This window comes from Lissotriton vulgaris, chromosome 9 (assembly GCF_964263255.1).
Source record: "Lissotriton vulgaris chromosome 9, aLisVul1.2, whole genome shotgun sequence".
Taxonomy (NCBI): Eukaryota; Metazoa; Chordata; class Amphibia; order Caudata; family Salamandridae; genus Lissotriton; species Lissotriton vulgaris.
In genome coordinates, this window is record NC_141697.1 from 1,184,287,483 (window position 1) to 1,184,309,121 (window position 21,639).

General features: G+C 44.2%; 1 protein-coding gene across 1 annotated transcript in view; it reads left to right on the plus strand.

Moving 5' to 3' along the window:
• The first annotated feature begins 780 nt into the window (after window positions 1-780).
• The window catches only part of LOC147692994 (cullin-associated NEDD8-dissociated protein 1-like), a 211,529-nt gene continuing 190,670 nt past the window's right edge, over window positions 781-21,639 (plus strand). Inside the window, exon 1 of the mRNA XM_086939235.1 lies at window positions 781-955. Within this exon, the coding sequence (XP_086795361.1) occupies window positions 888-955 (68 nt within the window). The 5' untranslated portion in view covers window positions 781-887. The remainder of the gene's footprint in view (window positions 956-21,639) is intronic.

Genomic DNA, 21,639 nt, shown 5'->3' on the forward strand with positions numbered 1-21,639 from the left:
TTAAGAACTGATGTCACTGCTTGTGGTGTCACTTCCTGTGAGTTCATGGGTTGTGATGCCGCACCCTGTGATGCCATGTGCACTATTACACGCCATGATGTCATGCGCTGTGATGTCACGCTGCACGCACCATGATTTGCATACTGTCTAACGTGGTTAGTCCCCCCACTTTTTTTATGGGGGGGGTGCTTGTGCCCTGCATTTTAGTACCGAGGAAGATTTACAAACATTGTAACCTTATAGCATTCGGAGTTATAAGAAAACTTTGTACCTTTTTGTGCGAGACCAGCCTATTGACATTTTCTATGTAGTAGGTACATTTTCTTTTTTTATCTATATATAAAAGTGTTAATGATACTTAAAAAAATAGTATTATCGAGACGAATGTGGGAATTTATATTTTTCTACCATCCAACATGCGTCGACCCTTTCCGGTTACAAGCACGGTGTAATTAAATTATTTTGTATAACGTCGTGTTTTTTCCAGGTGAATGCCTCTCTATGTATTAATAAATAACATAGCGGAACACTACCTTATTAGTCATGCCAACGAAGAAGTATCGTATTGTAACGGACGGACATCAGGGCAGAACCAGATGTGCGCTCGCGACAGCTGCAGCTAGTTTGCCCTATACAAGGACATAAACTCTCACTAACTAATCACCTAAAAAACGTTAATTAACGGTGCTTGGCAGCCTCTTGGGAGCGCGCGGTCGGAGCCGCCGCGTGGTGGCGCCGGTGTCTGCGGCGCGCATGCGCGGATCTTCCTGCAGGACAGGGTCGCAGCTGACAGAAACCTGCCCTCCATGTAAACCCGGGCGGCGCGAGGCTCCGAAGCGGCCTTTAAGTCCCAGCCACGCGCCTCGGCCCCCCGTTCCGGCCTCAACATGAGCGGCACGTCCTACCAGCTCTGCGGCCTCCTGGAGAAGATGGGCTCCAGCGACAAGGACTTCAGGTGCGGGGCAGGGGGCCGCCGAGAGTGAGGGCAGTGCCGAGGGTGGGGGCCCCAGGGGACGTCACCAGCAGACCGGCCAAGTCTTCTGTTGCCTGTGTGTGTGTGTAAGACAGGTCTCAGTCTGCCTGCATGTGACGCCTGGATACTCACGTGTGACTCTTAGGGACAGTTTGGTACAAGGAAAACCATGTTGCAGTGGCTGGGTTTTTTCCATTTAATGCGGGGACATGGAGGCTTGTATTTATAATTAAATTATACGAGCAAGCTCTATATAAATACAATTTACAAATACCAGTATGCATGAAAACGGATAATATTATGAAGCTGGCATTGATAAGTGCTGCATCTACCATGTACTAATGTTATGAATTATGTCATCTCAAATAATATCATTGATGACATTTCAGGTAACATTATGACATCATAGATAAGAACAGAAACGAAAATCAAAAAGCCCGAGGTTTTGCAACATGGAGGCTGGGAGCAGCTGGGAGCAGCATGCCTAAAGATCCATGCCCCCCACACCCATTCACTATACCCTGTCCCCATACCCTAATTTTGCACTGATTAGGAACATATGTAGTCATTTGCAAGGACTCACATTTTAGGATGTTAAAGAATGAACAATAGCCAAAAGGTTTGGTTTACAAATGAAAGTGCCTCTTAAGTAACTGGGGAGGATAGGCATTCAAAAATCGTAACCCTGGTAAGCAGGGCTAAAGTGCACAGTATTATGGCCAACAAAAAACGGGTTTAGCAGCAGAAGGCAAAGATCTGAAGTGACCCTACACAGAACGCACATTTTCAACAAAGCATATGCTTTTAACAATAAGCAAACCAGGCGTGGTTTGTTGTAACTATTCATAATAAACAAACCAGACCTATAGTATTTGACTTGCCTCTTACAAATCAACTAGTCATATTTATAGTATTTAAAATAGGCTTCACACCATAACCAACTCAGGTCTACTGTACTGAACATCCGCTTTCCCTCGAGGCACCCATCAGGCATACAGTCATAAAATTATAAATGTTCTCGAAATTAAATTTGGAAAGAGGGGACTGGAAGGGCATAAGAAGGATTCTAACAGTGCAAAGCATTTTTCCCAGGGTTTGTCAGAGGGGGGCAACAAGCATAAAAACCCTTGCCTACTATGGTAAATCGCAACATTACCTGTAGTAAAATACTTGTCTACAGTCTTTAACACAGTGTAGTAACAACCAACCTGCAGCCATGGCTTTAGCATATGTTTATCAAAATGAGCCAAACCTGCTGCCTTTTTTTAATAACATTTCATAATAAACAAATCAGACCTCAGGCATCTGACAAAACTTTCCCATATGAACCAATGAGGCCAGTAGCCTTTATCATAGGCTTGTCATAGTAACCAGCTCAGGCCTACTATATTTAGCATAACCATCCCCATGAGCAAGTATCAAGTATGCAGTCTTAAAATTAAAAACGTGCACAAATGTACAGTTGGCAAAACAATGGACCCCTCCTAAGAGGGCCTTTTGAGGATTAGCACGGTAGAAGTCTTCTACATCCAGAATTGTTCAAACGGCTAACCCACTCTAAACCTCTTGCCTGCTACTGTAATATGATAATTCATGTAACAAAATACCTGTCTCCAGGTTTAAATACAGTGTAATATTCTACACGTAAAGGACTATTGGCTTTAACACAGGCTTTTAATAATACATATATAAAATCTACTGCTTTTGTAACTTTTCAAAATAAACAGATGAGATCTATGCCATCTCAGTTAACTTTTCCTTATGAAGCAATCTGGCCTATTGCTTTTATTTCTGGCTTAACATAACCAACTCTTGCTTACGCTATTGCACATAAACTTTCCCACAAGGCAGCCATGAAACATGCAGTCTTAAAATTAAGAATATTGAATAATTGAAGTTGGCTTGGCAAAACAATATGTCCTCTCCCCCTAATAGATTTAGCAAGGATTATCACATTTAAAATTGAAAATCAAATGAAATGTGCAAGTTTTGGTTAGGCACACTATCCATAACTTGCACAGCTGCCATGAAAACCATAACTCACACACTAAATGAAGAACACAGCGTGGGGGCACTTTCTCTTAAAGTTTTTTGCAGAGTTTTTAAATGGGATCAAAGTTGATAAAGCAAAAAAAAAATTCCTACAGAAATTGTGACCTAACCACTGACACTTTTAATTCCATTGTAATATTTATATGCAATATATATATATATATATATATATATATATATATATATATATATATATATATATTATATATGTTTATATTTACTAAAAAAAATAATTTTTAAAGGAAGTTACAGTTGAATAATATGTTGATAGTCACTTAACAGTAGAGAAAATCCTAAGTTATGGTGCTACCTTCACCTCATGTCCCACCCCACCATACTTGGTTAAGATTAATCGCCAGCCTGTTATTACTTGACATAACTTGAAAAAACATTTGTTTTACACACTAATTCTTGTTTGTTATTTCAGGCGTTTTTAAAATGTGCATAATGGTGTGACAATTTAAATACTGGGTGTTGATGGCTGTTGTATTGACATAAAATTATTGGGATACAAGTGTATGCCGGTAGATGTGTGCAGTAGTGAGTGTTTGTATTTGTGATGGTAGTTTATTGGAGTATAGTTTGGCATTGTGTATACAATGCTGCCTGTGGCACCCCTTGTTATTACTTGACTAAGAGTCTGATTTAGAGTTTGGTGGGTGGGGATTGCAGAGGAGGACAATACCTCAACTATTTCGAGTGACTTCTGTTGCCAAATTTAGAGTTGTCTGCTGGTTTTGTGGACAACTTTTTGAATTTACAAGAACTGCTATCAATGGTTGCTGTCAGTGTTGGAAAAGTTAATGAATAATACTATAAGCCCTGATGGCTGTACGTCAAACTTTTCAAACGTTTTCAGTTTTTTAAAACAAACTCCTACTAGTCCCAGCATCCTGGGAGTTTTCTCCAAGGGTGTAGGAAGTAAATTTATTGTTTTTTTTCTGTCCCTTATTGCCAGGTTTTTCTGGCAGTGATGGACAGAACAAAAAAGACTTTACACCATCCACCCAAAATAGGGCAGTGGTGTAAAGTCCTTCATCCGACGGCCCAATCTCCATTGGGCTGTGGGAGGAAGTACTCCGTCAGTGGTGCCAACAGAGGTTCCGTTAACTGAATACTTGTGGTCTGTCCAACTCTAAATGAGGCGGGCAGACTGAGGGTTTCGCCAAACTCTATATCAAGCCCTAAATTTAAAACATGATGATGTGTTTGAGAAAATATGTTATTAGGAGTGCTTAAAGACAGTATTATGTGGCTAAGGCTTTGTGTAAACATTGATTACCATTGTTAAATGGTGCTTTTGTGAGTGTATAGTGGTTATTTTGTTTGCAAATGACACTGGCTGTCTAGTTTTTTAGGGTTGTTAACATGTACTGTTGTTTGTGCATGTATGTATGAAGGTAGGTCAGGTGAGTTGACATGTGATTGTTCCTGTGTGGGTAAAGGAGCATATATTCCATTAAAATAAAACTGGTAAAGTGAAGTTAGGATTACAAAATAATAGCAGAAAAACTTGAAATTAACCAGTTATGTTTAGCTATATTTTCAGGTCACGCGTAGTTTATTTTGTGGGTGAGCTATGGTTTTAATTGTGGTAGCGCAAGTTATGTGTGTGTAGTTAATTATAACGGGCTAATTTCAGGGAGTTTGGGTTTTGTTTCGTAACAACACTTTCTGTTTAACTGATTTAAGAGGATATCTGATGTTTTTAACCTATGTTAATGTGTTATGTATAGAAGAAAGCATACCTTCTTAGTTTTAGCACCAAGACGCCTTGGCATTCGTGCGCTTTATAAATATTTTACTTACTTAACAAAGTGATTTTTTTTAGGAGTAGAAGGAATAGTATCTAAAGTAGGAAGGTTTTAATGAGGTGGGTTTTGAGCTTGCTCCTGAAATGCACCAGTGAAGGACAAAGTTTAAGGTGCAATGGGAGAGCATTCCAGAATTAGTCCGTATGGTGAAAAAAAACAATCGACACACGTACACCTACTCCTTGTTTAATTAGCATACAACACTGGCTCCTCTGGCTCTCCCCCCGCCCGCACACCCCCCTACATTGTTGCTGCTACATAGCTTCTCTGACGCAGGGGCCTCTCTCACGCTTCATTCCTTTTCTCCCTCTAGCCACTTATATCTACTCATCACTATCTTCTTTCTGTAGGCTTCTTATCTACACTTTCTGTTCCTCTCTCTGCCATGGTACTATATTTGTTTATTAAGGGTCTTGAATCTCACCCACGATTGTATTTTACTGCTATGTTTCGTGTATCACGCGGCCGGCCCAACAAGAGTTGTAGGCAACATGCTGTGTCTAAAATGTTCAATTAAGCCTCCCCGAAACCCCTTGAGGTTGTGGGCCTGACGCTGTTTACACCTGGACCCTTCCTTTGTTCCTTATATAGAAAATAAAAACAGATTTTACAAAAAAAAAACAATCGACATCTCTGCTGTTTGTAAATATTTTGGATTACACTCTTTAGGTTGGCACCGCAGAACTTAACCAAGACTAAACTAAACCAGGCAGGGTCTGGTGGCCTAGTGGACTAATGTGTCCACTGTAGGGGCCTGTTTGACCTCATGGTCACAGGTTCAACTCAGGCGGGTTCACTCAGCCTTTCATCCTTCTGAGGTCGATAACATGAGTACCATTGAGTTGGGTAACAATAAACATCTGTTATTCAGCGGCAAGATAGCCAATATACCCTTCTGGGTGAATGTGCGCTTTACAGATACATGTTATAATAAACCCTGTTTCCAGAGGCAGGGGAAATTAATTGAATTTAAAATCATGCTGTGAACAGTGTTTGCTCTAAAAAATAGCCCCCCACCTGCTTACAGTGTGCAGTTTGAACGTCGACCTTTCAAATTTGTTATGACGATTTATGTAAAATGTGCTTTTTATTTAATCCCCATGTTAATTGGCTGCAAACGGGAGATGGAGAACCTGAACCTGTGCGGTTAAAAGCTCTAATTAAAACAAATCAGTGGGAGATGGTGAAGGATTTGCTGCTGCTGGCAGGCCTCCTTGGCTACATGTATTGAGCAAGCGGGCGTGCCTTTGATTCCAGTAGTGAGAAAGCAATGATTTGTGCGAAACCCAAGCATTTTAGCCCAGTGCTAGATTTTAAGATTTCTTATCCGAAATGTTAGTCTAATACTTAGGGGCATATTGCGAAAGACCTATGGTCAGAGGTTTTCCTATCGAGAACGTTGGTTTCCATTCCGACCGCCTAGTTACAATATAGGCGGTCGGAATTGAAACCGGCCGGTCATTCCGGCAGGACTCCGATGGGCTCCTTGAGCCCGTTGGCCAGTTGGAGACCGGCCCGTAATTCCAATGGACTGCGTTTCCGCAGTTGGGATTACGATACTCAGTTTCCCGCAGGCTTTCCATGCTGGGCTTTCCTTCTTGGAAAGCCTGTTGGAAAGCGAGTTTGGGGCCCCCTGGGAGGGTCCCCTTCCCTTTGCGGCCTCCGGTTGGGGTGAGGGGGCAGGTATTGTGCCCCCAAGTTGATCCCTGCAGCGTGTGGCAGGCACATTGAGGGGCTTCTCCCATTTCCCTATGGGAGTTGTGTTACGGCCGGTTTATGGCCGTTGCACACGATCCCATAGGGAAATGGGAGTGTGCACCATGTGTGGTTGCATCGTAATTAAGCAGTCGGGACCGCCAACCACAAGTCAGTCGGTCCCGATTCTGCAATAATGTCGGTCGAAGGCAGCTCCGACCAACATCATAATCGGGCCCTTAGTATCTTCTTTTGCTCATTTTCAGCCTTACATTTTCTACTCCCATTTTTTTTTGTATGTTGGGGCTTTTTTCCTCTAGATCTTGTGGTGGTACTATTCTCCCGGCCCCCTCCACTTCTGTAAAAAGCCTCGGCGTAATAATTGACGCCGACCTTTCTCTCCGACCTCTAATTAGCTCCGTGATCTCATCCTGCTCCTTCCAGCTTGGAAAGATCCGGAAGGTCAGTCATCTGCTTCCCACCCCTGCTTTGACTCAGGTCATCATCTCTCTTGTGCTCTCCCGTTTGGATTTTTCCAACAGCATCTATCACGGACTTCCCAAAACTCTTCTTCACCGTCTTCAGGTGATCCAAAACCAGGCAGCCCGGATCATTTTTAAATCCCCAAAATGGCAATCTGCCAGACCTATGATGTACAAACTTCACTGGTTACCAATTGAACAAAGGGTGGCCTTCAAGCTGGGCTGTCTCACATACAAAGCCCTCAATTGCCCCTGCCCTGCCTTCCTGACCTCTCTGATCACCCCCTACTGTCCAAACCGCAACCTCCGCTCTATCCGTCTTAAATCTCTTACCAAACCCAAAATTAGAACTAACAAATTTGGTGGACGTAGGTTTGCCTTTTTGGCTCCGAAATTCTGGAACTCCCTTCCTTTGAACATCAAATCAAGCAGCTCCCTCCTGCAATTCAGGAAGTTGCTCAAAACTTTTCTCTTTCCCCTTCCCTGCTAACCCTGCACCCAACCTCAGCTCTGGAATCCGATGTCTTATAGCGCCAGGAAACTCATGGTGTCAGTGCGCTCTACAAATTTCATTTAATAATAATAATAATAATAATATTCACTGAGCTTGTCAGTATGGTGTGCCAGTGTTCTGTCTCGGTGAGGTTCATATCGGTCTTCCCTCACTGTCATTTGGCATCTATTGTGACTTTTGCTAGTTTGCAACCTTCTATTGGAGGCATGTAACGAAAGATCCATTAATTTTCATTTTAACGCTTTCTTTAAAGCTCTTGCGTCAGTCAATATGTTCCATCACAATGTTCCTCGTTGATGTATGAAAACAGAAAAACAAGATTTTGCTATATGAAAACCTTCCACAGAATTGGTAGAAATGTCTTGAAATTGCAACTTTCTGCACTTGCGTTAGCAACAGCAAATTGATTGGGTGCCAAAACGTTTATAGGTGAAATTAGGTCAACTGCAGATTTACTGGACTTAGATTGATGCCATCCACTTCCCCTGACAATACTCTTAATACGAGAGCCGAGGCTTCATCGTCTGTTTTTTATTTTTGTGTTTTACAAATTTTATGTGTTGCAGAACTGCAGAATTTCTAGATTTCTCTCTTTATTGTGAAGCTGCCTGATGGGCATTTCTGTTTATGACATACTGAGAGGCAGCGAGAACAGTGACCGCTGTTGGGATACCCTGGCTGTGGCCATTCGAGGATCCACTGTATAGAGTTTCAGAGTAGCTGGCCTATATTTGTAGACTTCATGGAGTATGCTGTGATGCAGGGGGACAGCTGCAAGAGGACTGAATAGCTGTTCACATTTGAAAGTGTGTTTCCCTGTGGTCTGGGAGTCCATCCAGGCATCCAATGGCCAGAAGCTGCCATGCTATCGCACCTTAGGGTGCATAACCTGTTCACAAAGCACTGGAGATTCATTCCCTTTGAAACACTGGCACAATTCATCAACCTGCACATTAAATTAAGTAGTATTTACCTCTGAACTGTTTATGCTTCATCTGATAAGGAACATACTTGTGTGAAATTGCAACTTGATAGACTTTTTCATGTTTGTAAAGTTACTTTTCCTCTGATTCTCCTCTACTTTCATCACCCAAATGTATGTGCAATGGATGTACCTTGATCATATGTATATGCCGTTTTAGCTGTAAATTCAGGTTGCCTGAGGCTATAAGTTAGGATATACTCCTCCTCCCAGTATTAATCCAATGCCCCCAATGCAGCCCTCCTAAAGCGGCCTCTGGTGTGGTTCTGTCTTTTTAGGATAGTGCAGTAAGATAAGCACACACCTGTTTATCGTACTCATCACAACTCTTCAGTACCCCCCTCCTTTCTGTTCATCGCAGGGATGGCAGTAACTACTTCCAAGGCAGAGCTGAAGTGTCGTCTTCAAAAGGTGGTTATTTCATCCAGTGATCCTCTTTTCAGTTCCACAGCTGTCTTGCTCCATAGACCACTCGGTATGGCTTTACAATTGAATTTTGTTGGTTTCCTCCAAGTAATGTTGTGCCATTATGGCAGTGAATTGCCACTTCTGAGATTGACAGACTTTTATAACTCCACATTTTGATTCAGTACAGCACATAGGTGCTTTCTTACACTGCCGATCCCAGAGAAAGCTAAGTAGAAATGAAACTCCCTCCTGAGGGTTTTTATTTTACTTAGGGCTTAGGGTGGTAGTCCTCGCCTCACTGTCCTGCTTATTCCTATTTGTATACACTTTTTAAAATAATGTATATATCTGTTGCTGATGTATGTTGTGTGAATTGTTTATTATTAAGTGGATAACTCCTGCTCTCCTATCTGCTTGAATACTTATTTTCTGGAGCCTCGCCTTTTTTCCTGAATGTTTCTTTGGTATTCCTATGCAGCCCCTAACTGGTTTTCTGCTGTCCTTAGCTATCTGCTTTCTGTTTGCATCCATTGGTTCCTGTCTACACAATGAGCCCATTTCTCTTCCTGTTTGCAACCTTTAGATTGGCTTCTTGTCGAAACCATTTGCTAAATCTCTACTCACCAGCATGTGTTCTTCCTATCTAGCCACTGCTTCCTGTCTATAGCTTGTTTACGTCAGCCTGCATCCATAAACACCTGTCTGAAACCTTCAGCTTCTATGTGCCTTCTGTTTACACCCACCTTCATCCTGACAGCATCTCTCAGTCTCGCTCTACGTTCTGTTTACATATTTCAGTAGCGCTCTGCACTGGTCGGCTTCCCACACTGGTCCGCTTTCCTCTTTCCCTGACTTCTTCCTCATTATACATTGCCTCACTCCTAGCAATTGTCTGATCCCTTCTGCACCTTTCTACCTCTTTTTTTGCTCCAGTCTGCACCGTATGGCACATCTCTTCTTCTGACTACACCCTTTAGCCTCTGTCTTCCCCACTTGGCCAGCATCTTCAGCTTGCCTGTGTCTATTTTCCTCTGCAGACCTTCCTTTATGATCCCTTTTGCTTCCCACTGCGACCCTAGCCCCCTATCCTTTTCCTGACAGTTCCTTCGTCTCCAGCCTTCCTCATTTTTAGGTCTCGCCTGTCGATGCGCATGCGCATCGAGCAAGCGAGACTATTGCGAGTTATCCACTCTTTATCTGCACTGCAAGGAATCGTGGCGATTCCTTGCAGTGCCCGTGACTTTTAAGGTCAATGCGCATGCGCATTAAGCTTATGCGCATGCGCATTGACCTTAAAAGTCACGGGCGCGTGCACGTCCGTCTCCTAACAACACACACACACCCTCTCCCCCGCTCCGCCCCCTCCCGCCGTGTCGCATTTCTCTTTCTCCTCCCCCTCCCCTCTCTTTCTTCCGTCTAACGCCGTGTCACACCTCTCCGCCCCCTCCCCGCTCCGCCCCCTCCCTCCGTGTCGCATTTCTCCTCCCCCCTCCCCTCTCTTCCGTCCGTCCGTCTTGTTATTCAACGCTCCATGTCTCCAGGCACCAGTCGGGACCTCCTGCTTCCCTGGGCCTCTCACCGCGGCTACAAGCGCGCCCCGGGTCTCAACGCACCACCACAGAGGTGCTCAGGCCGCAGAGCCAGTCCACCGCAGGCTCGTCTTCAAATCCGGTTCGGAGCGGGATCCTCGGCATTCAATCGCAGTCAAGACAGGTCTGCCCCATATCCCGCGGCCCGGCAGACAACACCCAGTATGGCAGGCATGTTCAGGCTTTCATCGGCCGGCTTTTTTCATTACTTAGTGGCACCTCACCCCTGATTTGTGTTGAGAACCCAATAGGAATGCATACTTTTTTCGAGCAGACTCCCTTCCGTACTCCTGTCCCCCTGCTCTCCTCTCCGTTGCCCACCCCCTCCCTGCTGCACTTGCACATGTGCATCTCCTCATTGCCTCCATAAGTTACTTCCGGTGTTGAATCGATAGTACAAGCAAAGCTGCTGAAGCGTGACACACACCCATCGTTTTCGCCTATTGTTTTTGGATGGCACATATCCACTTGTTTCTGTTGAGGGGCACCGTACGGATGCTCTGTCAGTGTGATCTCTCCTTATGTTTTTATAATTATAATGTGATGTTGTCCATTCTTTGTCCCTGCACCATGTAGTTTGCTGACATTGACCCTCAAGGTTTTGTAACATTGTTTCAGTCTCGTTATTGCGCCGTGTGCTTGTTAGAGCAACAAAAACAAAGCTGGTAATACGCATAAAGTAAAAGATTTGCCAGTCAGCATCTATACTGCTAGTTGAAGCCTCCCTAGCCAAGCTGTTGAAAATCTTTTTATATGTGGCGCGGAGAAGGAAGCGGGTTCATGTTTAATTCCAGAACGAAAATTATTTCTGTTACAAGTCACGGCCTGCGGTAGTGAGTGTGAGTCTGTATACTGCAGCACCTTTGTTTGACAGTGGCTCCTCCATAAGCTATCCTCGTCGGCCATTCCCTAAGTTGTCAAGAAAAATGTAGTGTCTTCCTTTGTAGGTTTATTTTCTAAATGAGCAACACATCATTCAGTAGACTTGTAATAAATAGATTTAATTCATACATTGGAAATGCCTTCTGATTTACTGTCCTTGTCATATGCACTCTCCTGGCACTATGGAAAATGCCTTGCTTGTAGAACACCGACACCTCTCTTCTCTCTTGAAAGTTCGAAGACATGAAAGGGTATCATAAACATGCCTGATTAACTTCCAAATAGTAAACCAAAGCCTGCTATAACCCAAACCTCACTAATCTCCATGTCACAGTGCAACCATCATCATTCCAGCTGTGTCTTAAAAAATGGCATTTTGCTGTTGTGAATAGCACATTAGTGTCCACTTGTTTTTTACAGAAAGTAGTCACACAAGCACAGTACACAAAGCTCCCCGGCCTGTAGTTCAAGCCCCACCCCACGCAGCACCTGCAGGGGGCTGCCTGATAGAATCAGACTGCCCACACCCCTCCATAGGCGGTATTCCGGTGCTATTGTGCTCACTCTGGTAATCATGACGCCCCCTGCTGCGTGCATTTACAATGTGATGCGTTCCTTCCGCTGGAGGGCAGATTCGACCACACACTGTTCACAATCACAAGCAGGCTCTGTTCTGCAAGGTGCCGGGGGACCTTCCTGCAGCCCACGCGTTTCTAAAATGTCAGTTCCGTAGGTGTTTCCGACAGCCCTCCCCGCGGCTCACAGCACGTAACTTTCCTTAAGGGATGTTGTTTATCTCGTGTTTTGTTTTCTTTTTATAGGGATATGTTTTTATGCATTTATGACAAGGTCTCGTGGCGGTGTCACCTCGCATCCCAAAATACCTACCCCCTCACCCTCAACCCCTCACCCTCAACCCCTCACCCTCACTCACCCTCACCCTCACTCACCCTCACCCTCACTCACCCTCAATCCCTCACCCACCCTCACCCTCACTCACCCTCACCCACACTCACCCTCACCCACACTCACCCTCACCCACACTCTCCCTCACCCTCAACCCCTCACTCACCCTCACTCACCCTCAACCCCTCACCTACCCTCACCCTCACTCACCCTCAACCCCTCATCCTCACCCTCACTCACCCTCACCCTCAACACCTCACCCTCACTCACCCTCAACCCCTCACCCTCACTCACCCTCAACCCCTCACCCTCACTCACCCTCACCCTCACCTTCACTCACCCTCAACCCCTCACCCTCACTCACCCTCAACGCCTCACCCTCACTCACCCTCAACGCCTCACCCTCAGTCACCCTCAACCCCTCACCCTCACCCACCTTCACTCACCCTCACCCTCACTCACCCTCACTCACCCTCACTCACACTCACCCTCACCCACCCTCAACCCCTCATCCTCACTCACCCTCAACCCCTCACCCTCACTCACCCTCACTCACCCCCACTCACCCTCAACCCCTCACCCACCCTCAACCCCTCACCCTCAATCCCTCACCCACACTCACCCACACTCACCCACACTCACCCACACTCACCCTCACTCACCCTCACCTTCACCCTCACTCACCTTCACCCTCACTCACCTTCAACCCCTCACCCTCACTCACCCCCACTCACCCTCAACCCCTCACCCTCCCTCACCCTCATTCACCCTCAACCCCTCACCCTCACTCACCCTCAACCCCTCACCCTCAACCCCTCACCCTCAACCCCTCACCCTCAATCCCTCACCCACACTCACCCACACTCACACCCACACTCACCCACCCTCACCCACCCTCACTCACCCTCACTCACCCTCGCCCTCATGCTAAAGATTTACAAAAAAAACCATTAACAATTCTAAAAGCACTAACTCTAATGCTGCGAGACCTATTGCATTTCTAATGCTTGTTTAACATTAAGGTTATTTATGCTTCTTTTCTATGCGTCCCTATCGCATTGGCTCCCTGGGCACTGATGTGTGTCTTATTTCTGCCACTTATCTTCTGCCTGTGTTTCTTGTCCACTGTTTACTCTTTTCTGCACTCTGTATATAATTCAACCCCTGTCAGCCTGCTTCCTATTTGTTCTCCTTGGCCCACTGTGCATCACTTCTGTGGCGCTGTCTGCTTCTGCTTCCGGTCTAAGTCGCCCTGGTCCCTATGTGCCCCATGCGTCCAGCCTGTAGCTGCTTCTTTGTTCCTTTGAATTGTTTGGTTCTTGACTGCTTGTTATCTTCACCTCTTAGCTTATGTTTGTTTCATTACTATGACCCCAGTCCCTCTGTAGATGCTTTAGACCTTGTTTGAATCCTCTTGCGGCTGGTTATGCTCCTTGACCTTTTCCTTCTTCCTGGGAGAGTCACTTGATTTCCTGTCTTGTCTCCTCTCTGTCTGCAGTCTTCAGTGTCTATGGTGTTTTTAATCTGCACTTTTCAGACTCTGTATGCTTCCTACCTGCTTCCTTTGGCGCCTCAATTGCACTCTCTCTCTGAACTTGCTAGTTACAGTCATGCATTTCATTTGTCCGGTGCATCCATGGGGCCTGGCTGCCCACTGGATAACCACTTGTCCAGTTGGAACTGAGAAACTTGGATCTACGGTTAGGCTTCAGTGGTTACTAAAAGGGAGTGAGAGCTCCGAAAATGGAGTTGCTAGGAAGGTTCCAGAATCTGGACAACCAAAGAGCCAAGGATAAAGAGGAAATCATCTGTATCCCTCTTGAGTTGAAAGGCGACTGATACAGGCTCCCAGAATGCCGAGGGCATGCTGGTTCACCACAGCGCAGGCCCAAAATACACTCTGAAAATCTTCGACCTCATAATGGCCCAAAAGTTCTTGAGTTGATAGTGACCATTTGGAATGCAAGGGCCTTATGGCTACTGGGTAGTTTCCTTCTTCAAGGTGGCCTCCAAGCATGCTTGGACACTACTACTGATTCTTCCAGGTTGGTGGACTGGCGTCCCTCCACTCCAGGCAACACATCTCCCTTTTCCTTTCTGGTAACAACAACAGAGTGTTCTCGAGTTACTTGGCCTGCTGTGGCCTGAGTGAGGTGCAGCAAAAAACTGTCTTGCTGCTGGAAAACATTCCTCTGGGCTGGTGGTGTCTTCTTCCAAGTCCAGATGTGATACAAAAATGCTGGGCAAGAAATCCATTATTTACTGTACATTGGTGCACTGTGGAGAGTCTTGGCTAGCCACAGTTAAGGCACTTTTAAATTTGAAACAGTATTTCAGTCTTACAAGAGTGTATCTTCCTGAACTTTCTCCTGGTTTACTAAGCACTTGGAGAGAAACGGCTAGGCACCAAGTCCCTCAGCTTCTCTGCAATAGACTGCTCCTTTAAGGGTGGAAGGGGAGCTCAGACTATGGAGGTAGGGTTCAAGGAGAGAATGAGGACTCCTGTTATTGTGACTTTACATTCCCTCCAGTGTCGAAACAGTATATTTTCTCCCCTCCAGGAGACTCAGACTCCGGAGTTGCTAACCGCAAACCTCCCCAAGTGTGGCATGTACATTAAGTAGTTGTCATTGACTTTGAAAGAGGGAACACTTTTGATTCATTCCCCAGACCAGTGGAGCTTTATTGTCTGCCTGTGAATGTCAGCAATGTCATAGAGCACTTCTAGTCGATTTTCAGATTGCCAATTCCATAGGTAGAAAATAACAGGCCGCCCAGAAAGCTGAAACAGGTACAGACTAGCACTTATTTCCCACCTTTCCAGCTTGCTGCTGATTGCACCCATACTTTTTAGCTGGCTTTGTATTCCTCCTCTGAAATTTCGTTATTGCAGTGGCTTAAATCTTTCACTCAGACACTCAAATATATTTGCTTCTAAAATTGACAAGAAGATATATCTCAGTGGAAGATCACAAGTCTTGCATGTGCAAGGCTTTATACTGAATCTCCTTTATGCACGGTAAATACACCTTAAACATTCTTCCCATGCATGTAACTGAAGTGATCGTGGGTGCATACATGCATTTCCTCACCTTGAAAGTCATTTAGAGTTCCGTGGGATAGTAGAACCACAGTAAAGTGGCAGCTCTCCCACACCACCCAACAGTTTAAAAAAACTATTTTTATTGTATTGCCTTCATGTATTAAAGAACATACATATGTTTTGAATAATCAGGATCAAGATAGAAGTACAACTCCTGTTTACCAGTAGGAGTCCTCTTCTCAGACACCCAGTTTGAACTACAAAGGACCCACCCTCCTAAACTTTTGCAGTCCTTTGGCCTCATTTGGAGAGGACGGGACTGCTGATTGACCACTGGTGGAGTCACTGCTGGTGGAACTGACGGCCAGTCAAAAGCGGTGGCCCATCCACCAAAGGGCAACTACTGTTCATGCATTTGGATCTGTTCTCCTAATTCACACATTCCCTGCCCTGATCCGCAGTTCAGTGCATGGTGGACCACGCCAGGGGAAGCAAATAATGACCTCCATGTACAGGAAGAACAATTTCAGTTGGGCAATGGTCATTTTGTTTTTTCAGAAACAAGCTACTCCTCTGGGGGTTTGTTTCTGAAAACCAGATTTAAATAGAGAGCGATCCACACTACATATCCCTGAACCTTAAACTCCATACCACCCTAAAACATTACTCATCACAGAACCCTAAAAACTCCTTTTTTTAAATATTTATTTTATTATTTCTCTTCCATATACAATGAATATGGAAGAGGCCGATATAACATTTATTCATATCAGTCGACACTGGTCTCCATCATTCTTAGTCTCATTTTCTCACCATTCTGATTGATATTTTATTTTGACTTATAAAGCGCATGGCTACCTAAAAGGTTTCCCATCACTACCTTCCTCCTAAGTCCGGGAAAGTAAAGCCATAACCTAATCAATTAAAGGGAAGATGAAAACAGCCAGGTTTTTAGCTGCTTCCGATAAACTGTGAGCGATTTACAGGCTTTCAGTGAAAGTGGCAACTTGTTCCAAAGCTTATGGCCAAAAAAACATGTCCACCCTGACGAGACTTCCTGATTCTAGGAACTATTGCCAGATCCTGATGTCTAGATGGAAGTGTATGATGTGGACAGTATCCAGCCACGAACTGTCTCAAATACACAGGCCCTGTGTTAGCAAATGCAATTGCTGGGTCCAAACTGGAATGGCATGGTGAGCAAAAAAACGATGTTTTTTGGCCCAGATCTCTGTACTGGGGTGAATGTATGACAATGTCCTGGATTCTGTCCATCAATTGTTCTTTTTGCCTGTGTTAGCAAGGCACTCATGCATGTATCAAAGGGTCTTGAAGTGGACTCGACGCTCAATGGGTAGCCAGTGTAACGTTTGTAGCAGGCTGGCCAAGGAAGTGAATCTTATTGGATGAATAAGTAAGCTGGCTGCTGCATTTTGAACTGTTGGGAGCCTTTTTAACAGAGCTTTTGCAACACCCAGATATAGTATGTTGCCGTAGTTAGCCTGGAAATCACCAGAGCCTGGACCACAGGAACCAGAATACATTGCAAAATCTTCCCCGGCCATTTAAAAATGCCAAAACAGGTAGCCACCACCATATTTATCTGGGAACGCATGGTCAACTTGTCATCTTGCCACGCTCCCACACTTATAACTACCTGAGCTGGAGAGGGGGACAGACCTATATTTACAGCCCAAAGGTGAGGATCCCAAAGGTGGGAATGATTGCCCACAAGCAGAACCTCTGTCTTGTCCCTATTAAGTTTCAGTGAATTGATCTTCATCCATGCTGAGACAGATATTAAGGGCTATTGCATTACTGTTATCCTTCGTAGATTAGGATACCACAATTTGGGTGTCATCGGCGTAAGAAAAAATTGTAAGCCCCTGGGATTCTACAATCTCAGCAAGAGGCCTCACATATAGATTAAACAGTAGTGGGCTAAGGGTAGATCCCTGCAGCACTCCAGAGACTAGGTGACCTGGTTTGGACTAATGCTGATGTGAGTGCTCCTGAAAGGAGCGATTAGACAGGAAAGAACTGAGCCACAGCAAGGCTCTGCCCTGGATACCTATTCCTTCTAGCTTACAAAGCAAAGTGTAGTGATTCACAGTATCAAATGCAGCAGTGAGATCTAAAAAAATCAGTAATGCAGTGCTACCTGAGTCCACTTGGCCTTGAAGATATTCGGTAACACCATAAAGGGTTGACTCAGTACTGTAATAAGTGCTGAACCTTGATTGTGATGGATGCAATATCTAATTGTGCTCAACATAGGATGTAAATAGTTGATTAATATAGTTCTTCAACACTTTGTCTAGGTGTTGGTAAAAGTGAGATGGGCCTATAATTTGACCATATGAGAAGGTCAAGGTTACTTTTCTGAAGTAGAGGATAAGCCAAGGTCCGCCTCCACACTACAGGAACACACCCTTCAGTCAGAGAGACATTTAGGAGCTGGGTAAGATGCTCCATAATTGGTATGTCTAACTTAGCTAAAACAAACGGGGTTCAAGGATCCAAAGGAGATTCTGACCTGGTCACTGCCAATAATGAAACAAAAGTAGTCACCTTTAATGGACAAAACCACCAGATGAACCACCCGATGAACAAAGATGGTATTTGACCAAACAAGCTGTCGATGTATTAGAGAATGTGATTTGAATATCCTCTTTTTCTTCCTAAAGAAATCAGCAATTTCATCACCTTGGTCCTGTGAAAGTGGGGTCGTATGGGGCCGTCAGAGCCTGAGCAGAGAGATTTTCTACCACCCTAAATAGGGTTTTAGGATAGTTATTAGCTGCAGCAATTTCATTCGCATAGTATTAGGCTTTAGCAATGCAGCACTGTTTCTGATAATTCTTTAGAACACTCCTACAACTTTGTTTACCCTCAATGTTATAGGTTTTTCGCCATGCTCTTTCCAAACCTTTACAAAGTTTCTTCAACGAATGCAGTGACTAGGAGGAAGGATTCTATAATGTTTCCTACGTATAATAGGAGCTAACACATCCAAAGAGACTCTGAGCCATACATCTACGTTGCCTAAGTCTTCTTCTACCGAGTGGCTCTGTACAGGACAATTGGCTTCCAATGATGAATTGAGCGCAGGAAGATCTAACTTCGACAAATTCCTGCCAGAATATCTCGGCTGGTGTAATGGCTGGATTTTCTGAGTAGGTGGGATCAGCCCCCAGGGGCCCCTCCAACCCAGCCAGAACGTACTCACCTTCCCTCCCCAGGACCCCTCTATCCAGGCACCTGGTACCTACCTGAGGATGGGGAACTCGCAATATACAAGCTCATATTATTAAAAACACCACTAAATCTACAGGGATACTAAGAATACTCACTGATTACTAGGGATATCCATACCCTACACCACACTTATTCACATCAGTTGGTCTCGCGGCCACCCTGACCCAGACCGTTCTACCCTAGGGCAGATATGACACACAATCCGGTGTGTCTACACACGGGCCTGCAGAACCCAATGCTCCCTTTTCCAAACTGTTCGCAATCCTGCGAAACTACACGTTAGTTCGACCTCCTAACGCTCTCACTTATTCAAGCCACAATCCAGTGGGTATTAACACTGGTCTCCCACCCAGTGCTGTCACTAACGCCGCATATCAACGACGACCACATTCCTATGAACAATTATTGGGATAATATCTCAGTTGTCTACTCGGGATGAAACTACAATAATAACTTTGAATATAGTTCCAGATTATATAGTGTACTCCCTGCTCTTGGCATCAAAGGTCCACTCACTCCCTCTTTATGTGATCACCACTTACCTGATTGGGATTACTCATCCATTCACGTAGCAACTACCTAGGAGATATATTTACCTTCAGTGAACAAGAATAGGAAATACACACCAGTTTGTTATAAACTGGGGGTTATTTTATTACAACAATATAAACATTTACACAGATCTGACAAAGACTATAGGTAGAACACACCGCTTGAAAGAGAAGGATTACACATAACAGGAACACTCCGCTGAAAGGGAAAAGATTAGACATAAAGTGTAAGTGTAGCTAATGTGATGAAAACAATATCACCTGATTAGTGTGAAGTCTTGTTCTAGCTGTCATCTGGGTTCCTCTCTCGTCTGTGCCTTGGCTCATCTCAGACTCTCTCTCTCTCCTGCACTCTTGGGTACACCTCTGCGCTGATCACTCTGTCTCTGGACTCCTCTCCCCCACACGAACTATCTCCACCTTCCGTCTTCAATCTTAATGGTTCCTGCCGCTCTGATCACCGTTCATTCCACTAGCTTATTCACTCTGTCTCTGCGCCAATGTCCAATTAACTCCATCTGCTCCCATAGGTTAGTCCACGATCTCTCCTCTATCTCTTCTAAAAGGCATTACTTCAGACTCCAGCTATTCACACCTCCTCCTGATAAGCAACTGCTTCTGACTGCTTCCTTCAGTTCCAGCTCACTATTCAACTCAGCTCTTCTCCAGCTTGAACCCTCTCTGCTTGACTCCCTCTGCTCGACTCTCTGGCTGACTGACCCTCTGCTCAACTGACTGGCTCCGCCTCTGCACTTCACAAATATAGAATGCTGTTTCCTCATGGAAAGTTCCAGCCATCAGCCTGCCGCCCACCAGGTCTCTGCATCACCTCGCATCAAGGACACACACCCAGCCGGCCGGCCTTTTGTTGTGTCTTCTACACAGAGAATAATACAGCCTACCGATAAGGGCTGGCCCAGACCGGTTCTCTCCAAGTGAAAAACAGCCTTAACTATAAACTTTGCCTTTGCCCTGAAAAGCCTCTCAGCTTCATCAAGATGGAGTCCCTCTAGCTCTAGGCCTGTAGGCCTGAAAGGGGTGAAATGCTCCTTAGCTCTGTCAGAATACCTACATAAACCATACCAATGTGTCTAATATGTCAAAGCCAATAGGCAATAGACAGGTTAAAGTCAAGAATAAAGGCATATTAAGCAGCTATCCTCTTCTAGATCTGGAAAAAAAAGGCTTAAAAGGGCCAACACAGGCTAAGAATACCTATACTAGATGTGAGCAAGACTAATGATCTATATCACTGCTAAATAAAGCCAAAAACTCTGCCATCACATTGCACCCCTAGATCCTTATCTTGCGAGCATCAGTAAACAACAACAACCATCTAAACAAACATCAACATAATCTATCCAACATAGGCTAAGAATACCTGTCCTAGATGTGAGCAAGATTAAGATCTATATCACTGCTAAATATCTCTGCCATCCACCCTTAGATCCTTATCTTGCGAACATCTTATAAACAATAACATCTAGATAAACAAACATCAACACAATCTATCAACAAATCAAAACCTAAAAAACTCCCTAAAAACAATGACAACTCAAGGAAATTCCACCTGAAACTCAATTGTAGGGAATAGAAACCTAAAAACAAATCAAAGCACCCTTGACTTGAATGCTGAAACATATCTGATAACAACAGAAACTAACCAAAGCATCCTCAAACTAAATGTGCCTCAACTTCTAATGATAACTGGTGAAATCTAGTGATGTAGGGACTTATGTGTTGAATGAAAACAGCAAGGGGCCTAAATGGGGCCTACTTCGGACAACTTAAGGCTAAATGAGGCCTACCTACTATTGTCAACTTAAGAACTAAATGTGTTTCAACTCCTAATGAGAAAACAAGAAAGGGCCTAAATGAGCCCTACGTACTATAGGCAACTTAAGCTAATGATGACTCATGAAACTATTGGTGTAGGGGCTTGTTTGTGGGATGAAAATAACAATAGGCCTAAATGAGGCCTACCTGCTGACATTTGTCAATTTAAAGTGAAATCTGAGAAATAAACATGACAAACTGTGTCAAGGTTTGGGCAAACATTAATACATAATCATACTAAAAGACACACCACCCAGAACAATCCAAATTTTAAGGCAACCACCCTTTGATCAATCAAGGTGAAAATGTAAGAACAGTAAAAAAAAAAACAACAACCCCATTTCTACAAGATAGCTGGTGTAACATTAAGAACACATGTGGGCACCGCCATTCAAAAAAAAAAGTCCTTCATTGAAATCACGCAAAAACTGTTTTGAAGAAAACAGAAAAACTATAATAGGTGACATGTTTTTTTTTTTTTGCTTTAAAAGTGGGGCCTGCTTGTCCAAGGGATCATGCATCAAATTCTTTTATAATACTGTTACAAATAAAACATGTTTTAGTTTTTTGTTTTTTTTTAAAAGTGGGGCCTGCTCGTAGTGATGTCAAGAAAAAATTGCAGGCCAAGGAATTAAATAACTTAGTCCAAAAGTC